This window comes from Cyprinodon tularosa, unplaced genomic scaffold, assembly GCF_016077235.1.
Source record: "Cyprinodon tularosa strain WSP-4 unplaced genomic scaffold, ASM1607723v1 ctg82, whole genome shotgun sequence".
Classification (NCBI taxonomy): domain Eukaryota; kingdom Metazoa; phylum Chordata; class Actinopteri; order Cyprinodontiformes; family Cyprinodontidae; genus Cyprinodon; species Cyprinodon tularosa.
In genome coordinates this window covers 298,239-321,970 of record NW_024039585.1, presented here as the reverse complement: position 1 = coordinate 321,970, position 23,732 = coordinate 298,239, and the positions used below count along the sequence as shown (strand labels likewise).

The 23,732-nt window shown below is 37.8% G+C and overlaps 3 protein-coding genes across 3 annotated transcripts in view; 2 read left to right on the top strand and 1 right to left on the bottom strand.

The window, feature by feature from the left end:
* Positions 1-1,444, top strand: part of p3h2 (prolyl 3-hydroxylase 2) — a 62,585-nt gene extending 61,141 nt beyond the window's left edge. The window contains exon 15 of the mRNA XM_038272153.1: positions 746-1,444. Within this exon, the coding sequence (XP_038128081.1) occupies positions 746-838 (93 nt within the window). The 3' untranslated portion in view covers positions 839-1,444. The remainder of the gene's footprint in view (positions 1-745) is intronic.
* On the bottom strand, positions 1,019-10,992 carry ccdc181 (coiled-coil domain containing 181). The gene is made up of 6 exons (XM_038272154.1): positions 10,853-10,992; positions 8,064-8,171; positions 4,742-5,683; positions 4,513-4,653; positions 3,497-3,654; positions 1,019-1,586 (listed from the first exon to the last, which is right to left on the bottom strand). Exons 1-6 carry the CDS (start codon positions 10,853-10,855, stop codon positions 1,394-1,396), a joined length of 1,545 nt encoding a protein of 514 aa, XP_038128082.1. The 5' UTR covers positions 10,856-10,992; the 3' UTR covers positions 1,019-1,393.
* A 1,446-nt stretch (positions 10,993-12,438) lies between these two features.
* On the top strand, positions 12,439-23,245 carry cpox (coproporphyrinogen oxidase). The gene is made up of 7 exons (XM_038272252.1): positions 12,439-12,961; positions 13,724-13,867; positions 13,996-14,106; positions 14,210-14,351; positions 14,705-14,923; positions 22,535-22,639; positions 22,724-23,245. Exons 1-7 carry the CDS (start codon positions 12,439-12,441, stop codon positions 22,806-22,808), a joined length of 1,329 nt encoding a protein of 442 aa, XP_038128180.1. The 3' UTR covers positions 22,809-23,245.
* Positions 23,246-23,732: the final 487 nt, after the last annotated feature.

Below are 23,732 nucleotides of genomic sequence, written 5' to 3'. Positions count from 1 at the left end.
TGTAAATCTCTTTGGAGATTTTAGTAAGACTAAGACTCTATTAACTCATTTATCTGATGACAGCTGGGTTCACAGGGTTTTATTGAAGGTATTAGAACAAAATGGGCTGGTTACACAATATTTGCCCCACTTTCAGAAGTCTGTGTGTATAGAGATTTAACCAGCATATATATATTTTTCTTCCCTATTCACAATAATCCACTACTCTCTTACACTTAACATAAAGTTTTTGCTTGCAACATGATAAAGAGAAACTGTAGAAACAGTACAAAAACAGTTGTTTGGGAAAGTTTCCTCCTTTCCTAATCTTGGAATAATTCCTGTTTTTATCCCTTGCTAATCTTGGTGGCCAGATTAAATCATATCGATGATCCAAATATAAAAAAGCATCACCACAAATATTCTCGTAAGGTTACTCATGATTTGCAAGAATCTGACTTCTCTACTTCCTCATTCCAGTCATGATTAAAAAAGACAATAGATACTTGCAGGAACATATAGGTTTTAATGTAAAGTTACACATCATGAACAATATTTTCATCATCACACACTTTTTTGACATAATGTTAATCATCGCAGCTCAATGTACAGTAACAACATGAACCCAAATGAAAATCTGAGTATAAAAATAATATATTTAAACGATATATTATATTTAATGTTAATTCTTGTTAATAGCTGTAACATTTAGATGAAAATGTTTTTGTTGAACTTTTGTCTCTGTGTCTTTGGGTCCTTCTTGTAGGAAAGACTGCAGGCAGACGAGGTGATCCAGGCTTTGGAAACACAGTCCATTTGGGGTCAGGGCCTCAACATCAACCCTAAAGATGAACTGTAGCGACAGTCTAAAGAAACTCTGTCGCGTCCTCCATGTGTTCTTTAATGAAACTTTTCAGTATATATTTGTACTATTTATTGATTGAAATTTGTTTCTGAACATTTCTATTTTTGTACTGTGCTATACTAAAGTGCAAAGTTAATAATATTAGTATTGTATTGTGTTGTTTACCTATTGATCCTTTATTTTTCCAGCACAATTGTACTATTTAGTTTATTTCTGCTGTGAACTGTGAAGTTAATGGTTTTCTATTTTGAGTTGGTATTTTTTTTTTAGAATTTTAAGTCCAAATATCTTACAGCATCTAAGTACTAATGCTAACACTACAATTTCACTCAGTTTTTTTTATTTTTTTTTTATTTCCTGTAATAGTTATGTTTTCAAAGTAGGTGATACACTGATTCAATATTGGGGAATTGTAATAATTGTAACATTTTTCATACTGAATATATTTTTTTCTTAAAGAGATAGTATCATTTTGCACATTCTATAATATCTGAAGGGTGAGCGTGTGTGTTTCAGAATTATTTATGTTTTAGACAGCTGAAGTTAGAATTAGAGATGAAAACCTTCTTTTTTCATTAAAGATGTCAGCTGCTCCATGAACCGAAAGGGCCTTGTTTCACTGACAGGGCACATCAGGTCCCTCATATGGCGTGCACGGCGCTCCTCCATCACCAGCCTACGGGAGTGCTCTCTGACTGCCTGCTGTTCTGCTCGCTTTTCAGCATGTTTACGCTTCAGCCACCTGATGAAAAAAATCACAAAAATGGGACTAAAAGGGGTGATTTTTTTTTTTTATACAATAATAATCATTCTAGTGATAAATATGTTTTGGCTGGTATTGCATGGTTCCAGGCAGATCCAGGCTGGATCGGGACAGTGATATTTTCAGTGGTGGATGAAGTACTCAACAGTAGTACTTAAATATATAGCGCAGTATGTTCTTTTTCTGAGTGGATCATCAAAATAAGTGGTCATTCTATTTGTCAATCATTCTGGTGATATGTTTACATAAGGCTGTCCTATGTGCTCATCCCAATTTTTACTTACCGGTGGTGAGTCTGACATAGTGAAAAAATTGTAAATCTTCTTTTGAAAAGTAAGCTTGTATGAGCGATGCAAAGAGCAACTTTTAAACAGAGTGTGTACAAGAAGAAAGGGGCTAATGCATGCTCCTGCATGCGTTTAATAGGGTACAGGGTTGTGCATGTGCATTTTTTTTAAGTGGAGGGGGCGGCTCTTCTCAAACATTTGCGAAAATCCTCTATTTTACCTTTAAGTAAAAGTACTCATGGTCAAATCTTACTCAGCTACAAGTAAAAGGTACTCGGGTAAAACATCTACTCCAGTTAAAGTGTTGAAGTACTCACTTTTGAAAATACTTAAGTATTTAAAAGTGCGTCCATTTATAAGTACTTCAGTATTCAAAAATACAAAGTACATTTTCTAATATCAGTACTTTTGTGTATAATTTTTGAAGTATTTTAAGAACCTGTAACTTTCAGAAACCACCTGCTACAGATTCGACGCCACCTGTAAAGAACTTTAGCATAAAAATGCCACAATAAAATAAGGACAGTTATTTTTGATTATTTTAAATTTAAAATAGAAACAAGAAGAAAAAAGTACCGTCTTGATACTCCTCACACTTTCACAATGGAATAGAGGTTTAAGGTTGTATCTACCACCACAAATAACCTATAAATCTCCTTTGAGTACTCATCCTACTGAACAACTTGGCCACATGGCAACAACTAACGCTTTAATAAAAATAATAAACTAACAATAATATCTGTCCTGAGTTTCTCACAGTTGTGGAACGTCATCCAAATCTCTAAAACACTGGTGTCCAGATTCAGTCCTAAGGGCTCTAATCTGTCATGTTGAAATAGCATTCCAAGAAAGAAAAAACAGGTACAACGAATTACAGAGCTAAGCTGAGCCAAAAGGAACAAGGAACTAACAGCTTCCTAGAAAAGGAGTGGTTTAGAAAGTAAATAATATGACTTTGAAATGTAGGGGAGTGAAAGAAATACTGAAAACAAGTACTTACTGTAAGTACAGTGTTATGGAAGTCCCAAATCTCATTGTATTTGTCACAGAATATAATGACAATAAAGGCTTTTTGACTTTGACTTTTGACTTACAGTAATCAAGTAAATGTACTTTGCTACTTTGCACCCCTGGATACTTTTCTCAGCCACATATTTCAAGAACAGAATTTAAAAACCTAAATAAACATAATTACTATTATAGTTCTCACATCAGTGATGCCAGTTATTCTTTCCCTTGTTACTACTGTGTCTTTTACCACCACCTTTTAAACTTAACCCTATCCCTCCTAACTGAGACAAATTCAACACCTCTGTCAGTCTGCAATACCCAAGACAGAATGACAAACCACACAAAGAGGTAACTAACTGTATGGCCTACTTATCTGCTTCCAGAAAAGCAGACCAACGGATTGCGTACATTACAGGCTCCAGTGTGGTGAAAACTGAAACCTTTACAAAGACATCACTTTTAACTACACTGCCACGACACTGACATTGGTATTATGTGAAATGTTGAGATGTGAAATCATCTACAAGCAAAAAATATGTTTCTCAATACTATAATGACTTTGAATATAACAATTAAAGGGTTTAAACTCACAGTTTGAAGGCACGCTCACACTCCTCTCTGCTGTGTAAGAGGTAACTACTGTCCTCCTCAAGTTTCCTGAGCTCCACCAGCTGCCTCTCTCTCTGTTGCTGCTCCTTTTTCCTTTGAAGCCATGACCTGAAGGCCTCTTCTGGGTCACAGGAGTCTCTCTATCAACAAACATAAACAGAAGCAATTCATAGATTATTGTTGAAACCTTTTATTTCTTAATTGCAAAGTTTCTATCAGCATTATAACTTTTAATACCCCAGTATTGTACACTGCTTCTCACTCATAGACTGCCGGAGATAGGCACAACAGAGTTGTGTGATATAATCACCTGATTTTTTTTCTGAGTACAACTTAAGTAGTAGACAGGATTACTGGTCCATTCAAAAAAAATCTATTTTAAAGTGTGTTTTGGATTATTGTGTAGTTGCAAAACCCAAATTAGGCAAAGTTGCAAGAAAGTCCTTCTTTAAAGAGGTTTATTGTGCATCAAAACTTGATTACCTGTGCAGTCTCCTCAAACATACAGCTAGTAGCTAATATTCCGTCTTTTTTCCATCTTATTTTGATAATTATAGCCACTAAGAAAAATTAGGACAAGATTAGATGAGATAGGTTTTATTGATCTCACAGTGGAGATACAGCTGAATTTTTATTAGTCTTAAACAGGATTATAGCACATGTTATTGCATATGGTATCACTGCACAGGTTATTTTACAGGTTATTTAATAGTGATTGCACATTAGTTATTGCACTTATATGGTCGCATTGTAAAGTCTGATGACAGAAACAAGTTCTTTATTTCTAAAGAACATGTTGGCCATAAAAAGCTTATAGTATTATTCATTCTTATGGAGCCAAATATTTTTTACTGACTGTGACTCTGACTAAACACAGGCTTGGGTAAAGGTTCCCTCTGAGGAAATTAGTAAGACTCAAGTTTCATAGTACTAGGATGAGGATGGACCAATCTCATTTTACTGGGGGATGAGTATTAGACTGGGTTAGTAATGCTTACTTTTATCATCTCTATCTCCTTTGCACGTTGGATCCTTCTCTCCTCATTAAGCTGCTCTCTTTTCCTCATCAACCACGCTTTAAAGGCCTGCTCATTCTCCTGTCTCTTAAGCTCTTCTTCTTCATGTTTCCTCTGCTCTGCCTAACAAGAAAAACAAAAAATTGATTAATAAAGGTTAATATAATTAAAGGTTAATGATATTTTTTATCAACAACATTTTATATGTAACCTCTCTAGCGAGCCTCTCCTTCTTCTCCTGGATCCTCTGCAGCAGCTCTTTCTGTTGTGGTGAGAGGGTATAGGTGGCCTGTGATGGTGTTCCTGCTGCAGACTGCACCCGCCTCTTGCTGTTTTTGCTCTGGGTCCCTCTCTGGCTATGACTGGCTGAACTGGGTCTGATCTTGGGCTGAGTCGGAGGTCTTGGTGCTTGAAGTGGATTGATGCCAAAGTTAAAGGAGGATGAGCCGATACGGTGCTGAGGAGAGAAGGAGCTGTAGGTTTTGCCCACCCGCTGATGGATACCTGGTGAAGACTGTGTACTATTGCCTACATTGTTTGTTATAGGAGGGAGGACACTCTGACACTCCACATCCTTCATACTAACAAAGTCAAACTTCCCATTTTTTTCCACAAGAACTTTAATCTCCTTAGATTGCTCCAGGTCTTCATCGTTCGATCCCTTCAATCTTATGCTTTCATTACGAGGAGAGAGCTTCAACTCAGACATCTTCCCCGATACTTCTGTGTCTGCACCAGGAACCGTTGTTTCACCTTTGCTGCTATTTTTTTCATTATTCTCAGTGCTGTTGCATTCTGCCTGAAGATCAATTGGGGGCACCACCAGGTCCACCAGTGTCTCTTTAAAATGTAGCCGCCTCCTTCTAGTCACATCTGGCGTTTCCTGCTCTTGCAGCTCCTTGTTAGCCTGCTGGATTTTCTCTAACATGTACTTCTTTTCTTCATCTGACTGCTCCTCTGCCTCAAGAGGCGATGATTTACTTGGGCCCTCCTGGTCTATGTCGTACTCTAATGGCTCCATAGGAGAGGGCCACCTCTCCTCATCCTCTTCCACATGGCCTGGTTTTTGGCTCCCGTTTTCATTTATTTTCGCTATTACTGCTTTCACGTGTTCCTCCTCCTCTTTGTCTTTTTTTGCATCATATTCACAGCCCTTTTAGGTAGGTAAGAGACATATTGCTTTCATTATTTCTTATAATGTAAAAAAAAAAAAAAAACAAGATCGGCACTTATCAGTTGATCTGTGTTAACATATATGTCTATTTTCTTATCAATATTGCATTGGGGAGTTTCAGAGTAAAAGTATCCCACTGTATGTGAAGAGCATTGGTTTCACATGCAGGCAGTGAGATGTACAAGGTCATATAGCAGCCTATGACCTAGCACACTTTGAAGAAGCCCGTCCTCGAACCGCCACCTTAACGTGGTGGAGTAGTTTCAGTGCTCAGATGATCCCAGATGCTCTATAGACAGGGACTTTTATGCCCCTGGTAGGATCTTCCGAGGCTCTTGTTGACAGGTCAGACAAAGACAAAGCCAGGACTCTTTATTGGACATCTGTGCAAGTCATAGATTAGCCATAATGAATACCATGTTTAGGCATAAGGGTGTCCATCATTGACCTCCAGCCTTGATGGTTGATTATCAACTTTGTAGTTGTATCTTTTAACCATGGGCTGTCTTCAACACTCTCTGAACATGGCTGCCTGTAGCTGTAGCTGTAAGGTCTGTGCCGCCTATCATGGTGACAAACCCTGAACCCAGCAGTAAGAGATGCTGTCAGGCTAAGGAGTCCTACCGAGCCTGGATTACTTGTGGGACTCCTGAGGCAGCAAGCAGGTATTGTGATGGAGAGCTTGCTGCTGACCAGAAGGTCATGGAAACAAACATTCAGGCCTGGGAGGAGTTTGGTGGAGAAAGATTATCGGTCAGCCTCAAAACAATTTTGGAAGACTGTCCAGTACCTCCGGAGGGGGAAGCAGTGCTTTGCTAACACTGTGTTCAGTGACAGTAGGGAGCTGCTGACCCTGACTGAGGACATTATTGGACGGTGGAAGAAAGATATTGAGGATCTCCTGCGGTGGAAGAAGACAGGGTGCTTGGTGACAGATTCAACATCACCCAAGAGGAAGTCACTGAAGTGGTCAAAAAAACTCCACAGTGGCTTCAGATCCACCTTAGGTCTCTGGATGTTGTTGGGATGCCATAGCTGAAACGCAACTTCAGCATCATGTGGCGGTCATGGACAGTGCCCCCGGATGGGCAGACTGGGGAGTTCCCCTCCATGTGAAAGGGGACCAGAGGGTGTGTTTCAACTATAGGGGGATGACACTTCTCAGTCTCCCCAGGAAGACCTATGGCTGATGGCCGAACCTTTTTCCTGGTGGGCCCACCCTTTTTTAGGGACCATACAGTCTCTGTGCAAGCAAAGCAGACATTGGGTACACATTGCTGCCATTAAGTCTTACCAGTTCCCTGTGCATGGAGCAAGCCTTCCACCAGGCAGACATGTCAAAAGTATTAATGTTTATTACACAAGTAAAAATATAACTCCTACTGTTTAAAACACTTTTGTTGAAGTTTTTTGTTGAAGTTAGAGTATTAACCTAAAGTTTTTACTCAAATAAAATTGTAAAAGTGCCATTTTGAAAAATACTTCAATTGTAAAAGTAATGAAAAGTAAAAGTAATGCATCAAAAAATGTTGAGGTCAGATGCTTTAAAGCTTACACTAGTTACTGCGCAACTGTATAAAAGGAACCTTTTTCTAAAATTCTGGATGATAACTTTTTTATAACTAATTGTAACAATTTCAAATTTAACTTAAACAGCTATTTATTTTGGTGCAGTACTGAGTCCAAACGCAAAAAAATTTATTGTCTGGATGGGACTAATAATTTTGATGGATTTTAATTTTTTTAGATACTAACCGGCCATAATGAAAATAAACTTATATGAAACAAAACTAACTAGGTCCTATATAAAGGGACAACAAATCTAAACAGAATCACAAAGCTGTAGTGCAAATCTAATGGTCAAACTATATTCATGTGTTAAAATAGTCTAACCAAAGTCTTAAACAGGATAAAAATTAAAAATTTTGGACAAAACTTGCTAATTGCTATTAACAGGTTGTATCTACCAAAATGACCTAAGTCTGAGCTTTTTTGCACAGATAAAGTAGATATTGTCACTCTCCAAAGGAACAGAGCAAATGTCCCCCCGAAAAACTAGCTGTTTGAATTGTAGTTAAGTTATTGACTCACAAAGGCTAAAAACACATAAGTGCTGCACCTTTCCTAAAATGTTTATTTAAGAAACAGGGAAAAAACATATATCCTTCTCCTTCCTTTAACTGTTATACTGCCTTGGGTCAGTCTATCACATAAAGAGAAAAGCAGGAGTATGATAACATCATTAAATCTGACATAGATATTTTGCAAAACCCTGCTCACCCCAGACCACACCTGCATCCCACCAAGCCATCCCCGCACTGGTATTGAAAAAAGGAAAAACAGGGAGGGTACCAGTTACCTGCTCTTCACTTCGGCCCTCTTCACTGATTAGCCAGTCAAGATCCTTTTCAAAGTCATCTTCATACTCCTCCTGAGACTTGGTTGCAACTACCTCAGTCATTTTTTCCTAAAAGGACATAGGGCACAATGTTTTAAAGCGAGTCTATAATAATACTGAGCTAGTTTTATAAATACATTTGACTGTTGACATCCATGCCAACTCGCTTATGAACATTTGCTTTTAAAGTAAAATCAGAAAACTGATAAGGGTACTACCTTAATAGAGGTTCTCATTCTTTTCTTATCTATGTTTTACTAACTTTATCTTCTCAGTGAATATTGTTGAAACCAAGTGTATGTAATTTGATGTAATGTAGGGGAGTGTTGGTCTAGCACAGAGGTCATGGATCAGCAGACTATTTACAAATTACAGCATGTTTTTGGATGACAGTGTCTAACTTCACTTGTGACGCTTCTCCCGTTTGTATAATAAAACCCTCCGGAGCGTCCGGCACCAGGCTACACATGATACAAATTAGCCAATGAGCTGCTGTCAGTCAGGGCTGCTGCTGCAAGCCACTTTAAGACACAGCAGGCAAACTTGTTGCAAGCCGTGCGATGGGAAAGAAGGAGAAGACGAAGAGAAAAAGAGCAGAGAAAGAGTGGACTGCTGGAAGAACCTCAGTGAACTGGTTAAAAAAAAAGGTGAAATGGTGTGCTCAAAGATGACCCTGCACATTTTGAGTATGTTTGGCTCAAACTTGTGAAGCAGGATGTCCCCACCATGAACATAATCAAAAATAAATATCAATCCAGGCTCACGAATGAGCACCATGATATGTGTTGGGGATTGCCTTGTTGCCATTCAAACCCAGGTTTAAAGGCCTTGCAGGGCAGGGTAAATCCCATTGCCCTCATTAAGCCATAAAAAAGAAAGGTCAGTTCAGGTGCTTTATGAAATATGTGAATCAGAAAATTGTTGCTATACCAAACTGAACAATTGTTGTTCTCTAGTAAAAAAAAAAAAAAAACACTTTTTTTTAAATGGAAACATTTTCTTTTTTTTTCAATTTTTTTATTTAATTCTTTAAAGCCGGGACCATAAAATAATTGACACTTTATTAGAGTTGTCATTGAATTTTCTGACAAATGACATCAAAAAAGTGAAATGCGATGATTTATTTGCATCCAATTTGATACATAAGGCATTTCTCTATAATGTTTTAAACGTTTTCTGTTCCCAACATGCGACTTATTGTGTAAGTCAGGGTTTTCAAGAATAAAAATATAACACTGATGATGTAGAGGTCTCAAAAACCCATGTATCAAATTTGATACAATTGACTTTAAAGGGTTAAAAAGTCAACATATAACAAGGATGCATAAACACCTCATCTTATTTCACTGTTAAATGCTGTTTAAAGTAATGGATTGTAATTAAAAATGTCTCCGGACCTTTACTGGTAGAGCTGGGCGATATGGCGATATATATCGTGAGGACGAGAGAAACATGTCTATCGTGACCTTTCTCCTCTATTTTTTCTATCGTGATAAACTTTTTTATTTTATCTTAACTTTTTTTAGCCAAGATTCTATACTGTTCACTGTCATGGCCGCAAATTGCATAACTGGTGTTCTTGGTTTGAGGTTGGGATTCTCATATTAGGAAACAAGATGATGGGTAAAAAATAGGCAATGAAAGATTTTTTTCAACCCTGTCCATCTGACGGACTATGAAAACATAAAATGCAACATCAGTTGTGGCATATCGTGATATATATCGTTATCGTGATATAAAATAATCCATATCGTGATATAGTTTTTTTTCCATATCGCCCAGCCCTATTTACTGGTTGTTGATTTTCTTTATTTGAGGTGTGCAAACCTTTTCAAAATGAAAAAAAAGTCCTAATTCCTCATTCATCAGAGCCAGTTAAGCTTCAATCATTGATAAACAGCATCTAGTGCGTGTAGTACTTATGAAATTTATATAAATGTCGCAAGAAATGCTGATTTTCTCTTTAAAAGTAATACACCCTGATTTTCACATCAAGCATGAAAAAAATGCAAGCATGCATATAGGACCAATGACATCAGACCAATAGTATCCCTACCAAAGCTGAAATCAAACCTACGCCCTTGGTTGCAAGTACCAGGTTCAATCCTCACAGCCTACACTCTGGGTCCCTGAGCAAGACCCTTAACCCCACATTGCTCTCTGGGAGCCGCACAATGGCAGCCCACTGGCTTAAATGCAGAGGTACATTTCTCCAGTGTGAGATCCAAACAGTTCAATTATTATTATTAATTTTATTTTTTGTCACCATCATTTTAAAAAATATCTGATAAATAAGATCCTAATGGATGCTTTTTGTCTACTGTATACTCTACAACATTATAGGCCAGTGAATAAGAAGTAGCCTACTGACGGCGTTCAGAGTGAAAGCGCCATTAAAGATTCATTGTCCTTGACAAATTGATGTTAATAGGGCATCGCGAGACTAAAGCCAGAGTTTACTTAAATAGGTAAAAAAAAAAAATAATAATAATAATAAAATAACTACAGCCCGTTGTTGTTTATGTGGTGTTTATTTTAAAACAGAATGTGTATCTGCTCGTTAATGTTTATACATTAGAGAAAAACATCCCCAAGTGTAATCCAATTTTTTCCCCCGCTCAGGTAGAGATAAATACAACCGGACAAGCGGAAAGCGTCAAGAGTATTAATCAACATTCATCATTTCCTAATTAATGCTACACATCCAGTGATGATAAAACGTTCAAATTAAAGTTTGTTACGTAACTTACCATTTTTATTGATTATTTTGCTGTCCCATAGAGTCCTGTCTGTGCAGCAGCACCTGCGCTCTTAATCTTAGCCGAGACTCGGACTTAAAAGCTTTAATAGTGCCGTCGTCATGGTAACCAACAACACGCTTTACTGCATGCGCATGCGCGCAGACACGAACACAGCTTTGGGTCTGCTTTATATTGACAGACTGTTGTTTTCAAGCAATTATTTTTACAATTAGCATAATTATGTTATTTTTTTAACTGACTTTTACTGGTCAATACTGTTAAGAATTAAATTTGTAGTTACCGACAGACATTTATAATGTCAGTGCTTATATTGATAACAACACAAAGTTGATAAAAGTGCTAAAGGTCAATACAACGAATGAAAAATCCTGAAATCAAAAATGTAATGTTTCTGTCAGGTAACCAAATTTACCAGGGAGGCCAGGGTGGGGCCAATGTTTAGAGCGAATCAAACAACTGAGCAATGGTTCATCATTATTAAATAAAGTAAATATTAAAAAACAAAAAACATTTGCAGCTCTGGAAACCTCATATCAGAAGAAACCATGATCATATCTCATAGTGAGATATTTTATGGCATACTTAATTTTCCCATTATCTTTCAAATAAAACTGTAAGAAATAAAACAGATCAAATTGATCTACTATTTTCATTTTCTGTTCCCGCATATATCACTATTAATTTATCATAAATGTATTTTAATATTACGTCTTTATTACAGGGCCCTGTCTTCAATTGCCCATGCTGTAAACCGTCGCCTTTTTCCTGTTTTTTTCTTTTTCTTTTTAGCTTGAACATTTCTTGATTTTAACATTATATGCCATATTCTTATTAATAGACCAACACGTTTTTTTTTATGATATCTGCATTTATCTCCTACTGTACATTTAAACTTTTATGATTTTTAAAATCTAATATTTTCACATTTGGTTAATGTTTTAGGCCTACCTGTAAGAGTCTCCTGTCTGGTTGTTTTACCACTCAAATTACATTTATAAAATGGTATTTCTATTCTTTAGGATAACAAGTAATTTGATTTAATAATGAACATGTCAGCAACAATTAATCATCGTATGAAAATGAATAATTTGTTAATAAGTCATGTTTTTCTTGTTTATCGGTGCTTCACTAACTTATTTAAAAATAAACTACTTATTTTATATGAAAATATCACTTTAGTATTTTATCGATTACGAAAAAAACCCAAGTAGAATATGAGAGGAATTATATAACATTATATTTTAAATAACTGGAAAAAACGGAAGCGCTTGACTTAATCACTAAAGAACGGCGAGCAAATGACCAAAGCCTACGAATGGTTACGTCCGTGTCTAGCCGAATTGCATGCTGGATAATGTAGTTATCATCTAACGTTCTACAATACATGTTTATTGGTCTATCGGTACTTTAAAACTTCATTTCCCATGTAGCCATTATCATTACCCAGAAACCACCCGTCTCGTTACTGGACCACTTTTAAAACACGACTTACAGCACGTAGGCATACAAGTTCTGAGCATGTATAGAGTTGTTTAGTTATTACTGTCATTTCACAGACATTAGAAGAAGCTGCTATGGCGTCCATTGTTCTCTTGACAGTAAAGCAAACGGCTCAGACTAAAGTAAAACGGTGTCTGGGTTCACATTTTAAGGATCTCGCAGGTGGGAATGCCCCGTCCGTGTTTTTGCTATCGGGAAATGAAAGTCTCTCCAGGGGTTTGGGTTTACGGTTCATGTCCCATGGGACTGCAGGTCGGTCTGCAGCCGGATCAACCAGAACGGGAGCCTTGGCGCTCGGTGGTGCCGCGGCCGTTACAGCAGCCGTTGTGGGCTTCTTGGCCAACGCTAACCACTTCCAGCGAGCAGAGATGGCCACCAAGATCCCCCTAAAGTCCAAGGAGGAGGGGGACATCGCAGAAAGATGCAAGGGCTTCATGTCTGCTCCGGTGACCGACATCAGTGTGCTGGAGGAAAGGAAGAATGAGATGAGCACCAGGATGGAGATGATGATCATGGAGACCCAGGCTGAGTTCTGTAAAGCCCTGGAGGAAGTGGACGGTGGGACATTCAAAGTGGACAAATGGCAAAGGAAGGAAGGTAATAAGAGGCATCCCTGGTTTCCTTTCACTGGGTTACATTTTACCTCTCCAACAGTGTCTAGAAAGCCAAACACTGTTCTAAGAATATAAAATCCATCCTCTGTAAGAATCTTGGATCATTTCAGTGTTTATTATCTCTTTATTGTTCTGTTTTAGGAACAATTTGGATTGTGGTGCTCATGCTCACCTTGTAAAAATATTCACCAACTTATCTGCCATTAATGTAAAGAATATCCAGCTGTACTCTTTCATTAAGCAAATATTAACACATCTTTTAGTTTGTGCAGGTATTAAGAGTGATCATTACCTTTAGTTAAGCTCTAAACAAAAAAAACGCCAAATTACTCTGGATGACTTTCCAAAATAAATTAATTTGTCCAATCATGTCTGTATGGAGGCATTTTACCTTATCAAACCATGTCTCTAAGCAATAACTCTTAACTATTGGTTTGAAAAACTAAAACTTTCTCAATAAGGAAACATAAATACACATGACACGACTCTTCTTTCTATGCAGATGTCAAACTGCTTTCACATCTATGATCTGTTAGTTGATTTTTTTTTTTTTATTATTACTGAGATCATCCTTTGAAAGTTCAGTTTATTAGCAATTTAGACATTATATTTAAATCCCAACTATTTAAGCTTTTTGCGTATATATATTTCTTAAATACTCTAATAATACTGGGTTCTACATCTTTTTTGATGGTAAATAAGTGCTTCAAACATCTGTTTATTCTGTAATCATCTTTGTTCATAGGTGGAGGAGGGATCAGCTGTGTGATGCAGGATGGAAAGGTGTTTGAGAAAGCAGGGGTGAATGTGTCTGTGGTTTTCGGGTATCTGACCGAGGAGGCTGCAAAACAAATGAGGAGCAGAGGGAAAGTCCTCAAAGGAAAGGATGGTGAGTTCTATCTTCTTCCATGTGATCATAATTAGTAACTAAACTGACCCCTCATCTAACGTATCTAGAATATGATTTGGCCCTGTTTATCTATTAAGCGTTTTTTTTGTTTTGTTTTTTTGTTTTAGGTAAATTGCCGTTTTGTGCAATGGGTGTGAGCTCCGTCATCCACCCCAGGAACCCCCACATACCCACAGTGCACTTCAACTACAGATACTTTGAAATAGAGGAAGAGGACGGTGAGTGACGGCCCTTTACAACATCAGCTGCATTTTGGGGCCTGTTGCAGATTAATGCTGAGCCTTTTTTCCTACTTCCTGTTATGTGTGTGTGTGCTTTCAGGCTCCAAGCAGTGGTGGTTCGGCGGAGGGACAGATCTAACCCCCGTTTATATTGATAAAGAAGATGCTTTTCATTTCCACAACACACTGAAGAAAGCCTGCGACAAACACCACCCGAAGTACTACCCAGAGTTTAAAAAATGGTAACTCTCCAGCAGTGACTCAACATCTGTCACTCTGACGTGTCTGTGCACATCACCACGTACACATTTTATTTTTTTAACATGGATTCCTGTGAATTTGTGCGGGTGAATTACAATGGGTGTATACTCACTGTGTGTCAGTGATAAGAGGCAGTCCCTACAATCTGCAGTTAGAGAAAAAAAAAACGTTGAATGCTGTTAAGGGTCGTGAGGCTGTGGAGTGAATGGGTGTGGTTTATCTGATTTGGCTTTGAAGCTTTGTTGGTTTTAATGAGATAAAATTATTACACCAATCTTTCTGTTTTTAACAGAGAAATCTTTAGCTTCAATTTGGAAATGTTACTGACTTTTAGGTGTGACAAGTACTTCTACGTCCGTCACAGAGGAGAGACTCGGGGGATAGGAGGGATCTTCTTTGATGATCTGGACTCCCCAAATCAGGAGGAGGCGTTTAACTTTGTGAAGAGCTGCGCTCGAACCGTGGTGCCCTGTTATCTTCCCATCGTGAAAAAACATCTTAATGACTCCTTCACTCAAGATGAGAAGGACTGGCAGCAGGTGCGGCGAGGAAGGTGAGCGGAAAACGCATCACTTTACTTCGAATGGCTTTATAGAAGAATGTTGTTTTTGAAAAATACTTGTCAAGAAATATCCCGGTGTCATCTTCAGCCCTTTTTGTTAAGACGGCATGGCAATAGGATATCGGTTTGGGTATTTTAATTAAAGTTTTATAGATGTACTGTAATACATTACCTCAGTGAAAGTTTAAGTTTTTCAGCAATAGGATCAATGTACAGCTTTGAATTTCAACCTAGAAGTCTGCTACAGGTCCTCTGCCTCTCTTCTGTCCGTCTACTTTTAAATGAAGACCATGATTGCAACAGAAATATATTCTGAAAACAGGTTCCAATAACTAAGTGATACCCTATTAATGTTCAGATATACATCTAAGTGTATATCAGGTGGAAGGATATACAAAATTAGAAGAAAAAACAAAAAACAAAACTGGATCAAAATTCTTGCAGGTAATTTGGATTCTTCATGATCAAACAGTTCAGACTTTTTCAGCTCTGGACATATTTCCTGAAAGCTGGAGGAAAACGTGACATCTCTGTGAACCGTGATGCTGGTGTTTTAGTGGGGTCCAGCTCATGTTAGCTTTGTATTTTGGTGGTATTGGGGTTGTTCTTTAGTTTCTCCGTTTCACCTAAAAGTTAGATTTTGGTGAAAGTGGATTTGTTTTCAAGCTGATGTAACTTTGACCTTTTTTGGACTAGTAAGGCTTTTAGCTAGGAGTATTTCATAGGGTGAACACCTTGGTGTATCGTCTCTTTAGGCTTTGTAGGGGGGTCATAGGGGGGTCTGGGGGTATCCTCCCCTAGAAAATTTTGTACTTTACATTTTGAAATGCTATTTCCTGCATTTTGAGCTGGAATGCAGCTAACTTTTTTTTTTTTTTGTCCTACTACCACTACTTTTGCTCGACTAGATATTGAAATTTCATTAGGAAGACGTGAGACCATTTTTAGGTACAATATTCAGTTGTACCAACTCCTGCATCTGCTGCTTGTGAAATTTTGAAGATTTAAGCAAAGTTTCTAAAGCAAACAGGGCGTACAATTGGTAAAGGGCGTACAATGTGCGGCAATACGCATTGCTAGCTAACGATCAACTTAGATTGTGCAGGTAACTCCTATGTTGGAAAATCAGGAAAGGCACATGTTGTAAATTAGTCTGCTGCCCAAAAGAAAAGATAATATTAGATTAGTTTGATGGTTTCAAGACCCAGATTAATGATAATTGTTATACCGGCTTGTTCATAAACAAGAGGGACAGGAGGGTTCCTTGACTGATGTCTTCATAAGTACTACTAATCTGACGTGGCACACAGAGAATCTACAAAATATTAGCTCACTAGCTTATATTAACATGCTGTGAAATATACTTAGCATTTTCGCATGCTGGAGGACTTGTTCTAAAACAGGCATCCCCAAAGTCGGTCCTCGAGGGCCGCTGTCCTGCAGGTTTTAGAGGTTTCCTTGCTCCAGCAGGGAAACCTCTAAAACCTGCAGGACAGCGGCCCTCGAGGACCGACTTTGGGGATGCCTGTTCTAAAAGATCATTTTCACCCTCAATTGTTCCTACTTGGCACAGTATCAAGTCCATTTGAGTCAACTGGGTTTTGAGGTTTAAGGAATTAGAAGTGGCGTCACTGTGCATTTAAACTAGACTTATCAAATATACCATTTTAAATTCACTCAACTATCAAGTCGTATTAAATCTAATAATTTTTATACTCTAAAAAATGTTGAAAAGTAACATGACCTAGATCAATTTCATTAACATTAGCAATGCCACATCTACCACTAGTGTTTAGACATGAAATACAAGTCATTTCCACTACAGATTACTGGCTGTACACCTCTGACCTAAGCTGTACCTGATGGGTAACTTTGTTGTTAGGTCAAGGTTTTAGGGCCTTTTATTGAAATGTTCTTATTACTTGTCGGCTTTATTGTTTACTGGTTTCCGTCAGAAATGATCTCTTTTACTCTTACTTTTGTAGTTGCACATATGTATTTGGATCTTTTTTTTTTTTATGGTTTGTTGACTTAAACTTCACAACTGCTTGAATGTTAGCAGTTGTGATGCAGATCTCTAGCAGAGCTGTGTGATATGGCTGAAAATGTATAACCATATAAGCATTACTTATCAGTCTATTGATCATTATTGATTGGATTTAGTTACCCATTTACCTGTTTGAAAAAAGAACCGGTGGGGGAAGCCTGGATTTTACCTTAGCCCCATTTAACATAACCTTAACCTTTAAAAGAGGTCAGCTCTACCACCGAACTTGCTTAGCTTGGTTGTAAGAGGATGAAAGAAAGATTAAATCCTTTCCACTCTCTCCAGAATGCTGGGAAGATAGCCAAAAAGCTGGTTTTAAGGATGATAAGAGGTGCCACAGTGAGCTGGAAACGTTCCTTTTGATGATAATCTGTAAAAGGAGGCGTTAAACTGAATGTGTTAGAATTAAACAATTCAATTCAATTCAGTTTATTTATATAGCGCCAAATTCACAACACATGTCATCTCAAGGCACTTTACAGTTCAACCAGATCATACAGTCAAATTGATACAAAGTTTTCTATCTAAGGAAAACTAGTTGATTGCATTGACTCATTGACTCAAATACAATCCCCCACACTAAGCATGCTTGTAGCGACAGTGGAGAGGAAAAACTCCCTTTTAACAGGAAGAAACCTCCAGCAGAACCAGGCTCAGTGTGAGCGGCCATCTGCCGAGGCCGACTGGGGTTCAAGGAGACAGAAGCAGAGATACAAGAAGCAGCTGTAAAAGGCGGCCCCGTCCAGGAAACACACAGCCAGGCAGACGAGCTCCAAGGCAGCTCCCATGCCAGAGGACGAAGAGAGCACATCCACTCAGTCACGGTCAGAGAAACAGGACCACACTGGAAAACCGGCCGATCTCCAACATCTATAAACAAGGGTGTTGATGGAAGCAGCACAGCTGATGTTTCTTTCCAGGATGACGTCACAGCCAAACAGGAACAGACGAGGCAAAGCTACTCTGAGGAAAAGCAGAGAGAGCAGAAGGTTAGAGATTGAACTAACAGATTCTGCAGAATAGGAGAACAGAGAGAGAATGAAGCAGAATGATGAAATGGGGGTCCCTATGTCCTCCAAAAGTCTAAGCCTATAGCAGCATAACTATAGAGATAGCTCAGGATAACCTGAGCCACCCTAACTATAAGCTTTATCAAAAAGGAAAGTTTTAAGCCTAGCCTTAAAAGTAGACAGGGTGTCTGCCTCACGGACTAAAACTGGTAGTTGGTTCCACAGGAGAGGAGCCTGATAACTAAAAGATCTGCCTCCCATTCTACTTTTAGAAATTCTAGGAACCACTAGTAAACCTGCAGATTGAGAGCGAAGTGCTCTGTTAGGAACATAAGGAACAATCAGATCTCTGATATAAGATGGAGCTTGGCCATTTAAGGCTTTATATGTGAGAAGGAGGATTTTAAATTCTATTCTTGATTTAACAGGAAGCCAATGAAGAGAAGCCAGGATAGGCGAGATATGATCTCTCTTTTTAATTTTCATTAGAACTCTGGCTGCAGCATTTTGGATCAGCTGAAGGCTTTTAACTACAGTTTGTGGACTTCCTGATAGTAAAGAATTACAATAGTCCAGCCTTGAAGTAACAAATGCATGGACTAGTTTCTCAGCATCACCCCTGGACAGGATATTTCTAATTTTTGTAATGTTCCTCAGATGAAAGAAGGAAATTCTAGAAACCTCTTTGATGTGGGATTTAAATGACAGGTCCTGATCAAAAATAACACCAAGATTTTTTACTTTATTATCTGAAATCAGTTTAATCCCATCCAAATGAAGTGACTGGCTAATCAGTTTCTTTTTCAGAGACTCTGGTCCAAAGACTATAACTTCTGTTTTGTCTGCATTCAGGAGCAGAAAGTTAAGAGTCATCCAGGTTTTTATGTCTTCAAGACATGCCTGTAATCTATGTAATGGGTTAGCTTCATCTGGATTTATAGACAGATATAGCTGGGTATCATCAGCGTAACAGTGGAAATTAATCCCATGCTGTCTAATAACTCTACCAATTGGGAGCATGTATAAAGTAAAGAGAATTGGTCCTAGCACTGATCCCTGTGGTACTCCACAGGTAACCTTTGAGCGTGTTGAAGATCTATCATTAACATGAACAAACTGAATTCGATCAGATAGATAAGATTTAAACCAGTCTAGTGCTGTTCCTTTAATTCCAACAAAATATTCAAGTCTTTCTAAAAGAATATTATGGTCAACTGTATCAAATGCAGCACTAAGATCCAACAGGACGAGCACAGATACAAGTCCATTATCTGAGGCCATGAGAATATCATTAGTGACTTTCACCAGAGCTGTTTCAGTGCTATGATGAGCTCTAAAGCCAGACTGAAACTCTTCAAAAAGTTCATTATGGTGGAAGTGATCGCAAACTTGTTTGGCAACTACTTTCTCAAGAATTTTGGATAAGAAAGGAAGATTGGATATAGGTCTATAATTGACCAAGTCATCTGGGTCAAGAGACGGTTTCTTAAGCAGAGGTTTAATTACAGCAACCTTAAAAGCTTTAGGTACATATCCCTGTAACAGAGATAGATTAATCACATCTAAAATGGAGGAGGAGATCAAAGGGAATACCTCCTTAAATAACCTGGTTGGAACTGGATCTAACATACAAGTTGAAGGCTTAGATGAAGACAATAATTTTGCTAATTCAGAGAGTTCAACTGGATCAAAGCAGTCTAAACCCGGTTCAGATTCCATGACTACCTCAGGTACAATCGCGGATAGAGGAGTGCTTATGATCTTATTTTTAATAAGATCAATCTTATTTATAAAGAATCCCATAAAATCATTGCTGCTAAGAGCAGGTGGAATGGACGGTTCAACAGAGCTATGGCTCTGGGTGAGTTTGGCAACTGTATTAAAAAGAAATCTGGGATTATTCTTATTCTCCTCTATTAATGAGGAGAAGTATGCTGCTCTTGCTTTACAAAGAGTCCTCTTATACAGCAGTAAACCATTTTTCCAGACTAGGAAGGACTCTCGCAGGCCTGTGGAGCGATATTTTCTCTCCAGTTTCCTAGCATTTTGCTTCAAAGTACGCAGCTCTGCATTAAACCAAGGAGCAAGCTTTCTATTTTTAACGGTTTTCATTTTCAAAGGAGCTGCGTTGTCTAAGGCAATACGCAGAGAACTAGCAACCCCATCAACAAAATCATCAACCTGTGAAGGGGAATAAGCTAAGCTTTTGCACTCTGCAACACTGCTCAGTGACACAGATGAGAGAGAAAGTGAAGCAGATTCTTTAAAATTTATAACTGCACTATCTGATAAAGATCTACTAAAATTGAACCTTCTTTTGGGGGAGGAGAACTCTGTTAAAGTAATCCTGAAGGTTATTGGAAAGTGGTCAGAGAGGACAGGGTTGTGAGGAAATACTGTTATTTCTTCACATTCTATGCCGTATGTCAGCACAAGATCCAAAGTATGAAGATGAGAATGCGTGGGACTATTCACATTTTGAACAAAGCCAATAGTGTCTAAGATAGCATTAAAGGCTGCTCTTAAGCTATCGCCTTCAATGTCAGCATGGATGTTAAAATCTCCCACTATGATGACCCTGTCAGTATTTAATACCAAATCAGAAAGGAACTCTGAAAACTCATCTAAAAATTCAGAGTAAGGACCTGGTGGACGATACAAAGTTACAAAAAGAAGAGGTTTTCTTGCCTTGAAATTTGGATCAGGGAAATTAAGGGTTAAATGTTCAAAAGAGTTGTAGGTATTAATTGTTTTGGGAGTAATCAGTAAGTCAGACTGGAAGATTGTTGCTACTCCTCCTCCTCGCCCAGAACTTCTGGGGATGTGAAAATTTAAATAGCTTGAAGGAGTTGCCTCATTTATGCTCACATAATCCTCTTGCTGCAGCCAGGTTTCTGTAAGGCAAAACAAGTCAATGTGATTATCACAAATCAAGTCATTAACTAGTAGACTTTTAGAGGAAAGCGATCTTATGTTAAACAGACCGCATTTAATTGTTTTAACTTTTTCCCCAATTGGAGTTATTTTGATTTTAATTAGATTATCATGATTTACTCCTTTGGGAATCTTTGCTAATTTATTAGATTTTGGTCGTGGGCAAGACACTGTCTGAATGGAGTAAAGAGTGGGTAACAGTAGAGAAGCTGCAGAGATGTGTGTTAAACTACAACTCTGCTTCCTGGTCTGCACCCTGGGTGGTCAGGGTTTTGGAGGACAATCTGCTCTTAATCTCAACTAGACTCCTTAAAGCTACAGAGTGTTCTGTCAGTGCTGAGATTTACTGACAAAATAATATATTATACACAAGTATGTTATTTATTTTCGTCTTTGAGCTGAAAGTCTCAAATTTATGTTTTCCTTGCCTTAGAAATTGCTATTTATAATTACATAGGAGGCAGTCTCGCATTTATGGAGGGAGACATCTTTGCACCGTTTTGTACCCTGATGGCCTCCGTATTGTTGGAGGGGGAGGAGCGTGGGGGGAGTGCTCCAAAAAAAAAAAAAAAAAAAAAAACTATCCAGTGGACTTTGTTTCCAGGTTTGAAGACATTTTGCTTCAAATCCAGGAAGTTTTTTCAAGGGGGGGAGTGGTTCATGTTGCTGCAGTCTGCAGTCTGACCGCTAGATGTCCCTAAAAGTTACACACTGTAGCTTTAAACTTCTCAGAGTGATCTTTAAGATACAATCCTACTGTTTACCTTTGTTATATCAGTGTTTTTCATATCAGTCTTTAAAAGTAAATGCAAAATAGTTGTAAAATTAAAAGGCATATTTTGTTGGCTATTATATCTTCAATAATACAAATAAATAGAAATTAAAAGATGTTAAATGTGTAGAATTATTCAACTTAAAATGGGTATAAAAAACTAAACAATAAATCGCTGAATATAATATTTTATAACATAGTCGTTGAACTTTGACATACAAAAACACTTTGTGGTATATTTGTACTGCAGTTTATTGCTTTGTATGTCCTGACAGAAACATTTTTCCCTCTTTGTATCTTCTATATATCGTTCTATTCACCCTTCATTCCTTTTTCCAACGTCTGTCCATCTTTGTTCTTCATTGCTTGCATTAGTTTTTTTGCTTTATTTTGTCGATTCTAAATAGCGTCCTCCCTTACTAGTGTATTCCTATCTTTTCATTTCCTGTTTTTCCTTCTTTCCTTTTGTGTATCTATTTTCTTCCCCTGCTAGACCTTCTTCCAATCTCATTACTTTATTTTTGTTGTAATGTCTCCATTATTCCCAATACAGCCAATTTTTCCTTAATTTTGTCCTTCTTTTTTAACTTCATCTTTATATCTCAATTTTCTTTCCCTTTTGTCTCTTTCATCCCTACTTGTTTCCTTTCCTTCATTGTGTCCTCTTTGTCTTTCCCACCATTCATCCTTTTTTTTTATTCTGTTCAACTCTGTCTGCTGTAGAAATCCAGAGTTCTCGGAGGAATTTTCATTTAAAGTTTAATATCACTGGGAAAGCTGAATCTGGAAAGATAATTATTTTAATCTGTTTTAAGGTTGGGGTTTTCTTTCTGTTGTAGATATGTGGAGTTCAACCTTGTGTATGATAGAGGAGTGAAGTTCGGCCTTGCCACGCCTGGCTCCAGAATTGAGAGCATCCTAATGTCCCTCCCCCTCACTGCCAGGTAAAACAATAAATCTCCTGCTCTCTATCTGATGGTAATAGGCCCTCTTTGTTGCGCAGTAACAGACTCCTCCTTCATCTGCAGGTGGGAGTACATGCACAAGCCTGTTAAAGGCTCCCGGGAGGCTGAGATGCTGGAAGTGCTCCGAAACCCAAAGGAGTGGGTGTAAACTCTGCAGCCATGAGGCAACACCAAGAATCAACTTTGTGATATTTTTGTAAAGCTGTGACCTGTTTTACAAGATATGCTTTTGTAAGGAAATATCAGGTTTCATCAGTTGTGTGTGGAGTCTTTAAATTGCACTGTTAATTTTTTGTTTTTCCAAATCAGCCTTGTTGAAAGCTTTAAAAATAATAACACTGTTTTAATAACGGAACTTTGTGCCATTTGTCTCTGGTAGAATCAGGACCACATTACTTTCTTTAGATCAACTCAAACTTATTGATTAGTCATCATAGCAAGCATTTTTCTTAATTTCAAAGAATAAATTTGCAAATAATGTAAATTCCTCTTGTTATTTAATGAAGCACTAAAATGGACGAGGACAAACTGATTGTATGTTAAACCACTGATGTCCCAGTAACAATAAATCTACTTTTTACCCCAGGTAATGTTTTTTTTTTTTATTTACTCCTTTATTGAATGTCTTAATAATTTCCACCTGTTGTCTATTCTATTTGCATAACTGCATGCAAAATTTATTGTCAATCAGTTTTGCTTCCTAAATCGACCGTTTGATTTGATTGAAGTTATATTGTGTTGTTTATATGTTCCCTTTATTTTTTGAGCTGTACATATATGTGTGTGCTTTGCAGAAAAACGTTCACAATACAGGTAATAAAAAGAAGTGGGATTTAGAATTAAATGTCAGATGCTGGAGGCAATGTGGTACAGAAATGGCCAATCATTTTCATGTCTTTTGGGATTCTCCAAAAATAAAGTCATAATGGGGGGAAGTAAACAATGAAATATGTAAGATGATGGGAGTGAAAATGGACCATTCTTTTATATATATTACACTGATATCTGCTAGAGATCCTTCTGGTTTGTGGTAAAAAGGCTATCACCTGGAGATGGCTACAAACTGACCCTC

Coding starts and splice junctions, on each gene's coding strand:
- ccdc181 (XM_038272154.1), bottom strand. Junction 5,684..8,063: donor AGGGCCGAAGTGAAGAGCAG/GTAACTGGTACC, acceptor CCTACCTAAAAG/GGCTGTGAATATGATGCAAA. Junction 3,655..4,512: donor AGGAGATAGAGATGATAAAA/GTAAGCATTACT, acceptor GTTTGTTGATAG/AGAGACTCCTGTGACCCAGA.
- cpox (XM_038272252.1), top strand. CDS start 12,439: ATGGCGTCCATTGTTCTCTTGACAGTAAAGCAAACGGCTCAGACTAAA. Junction 12,962..13,723: donor CAAATGGCAAAGGAAGGAAG/GTAATAAGAGGC, acceptor CTTTGTTCATAG/GTGGAGGAGGGATCAGCTGT. Junction 14,107..14,209: donor TGAAATAGAGGAAGAGGACG/GTGAGTGACGGC, acceptor GTGTGCTTTCAG/GCTCCAAGCAGTGGTGGTTC.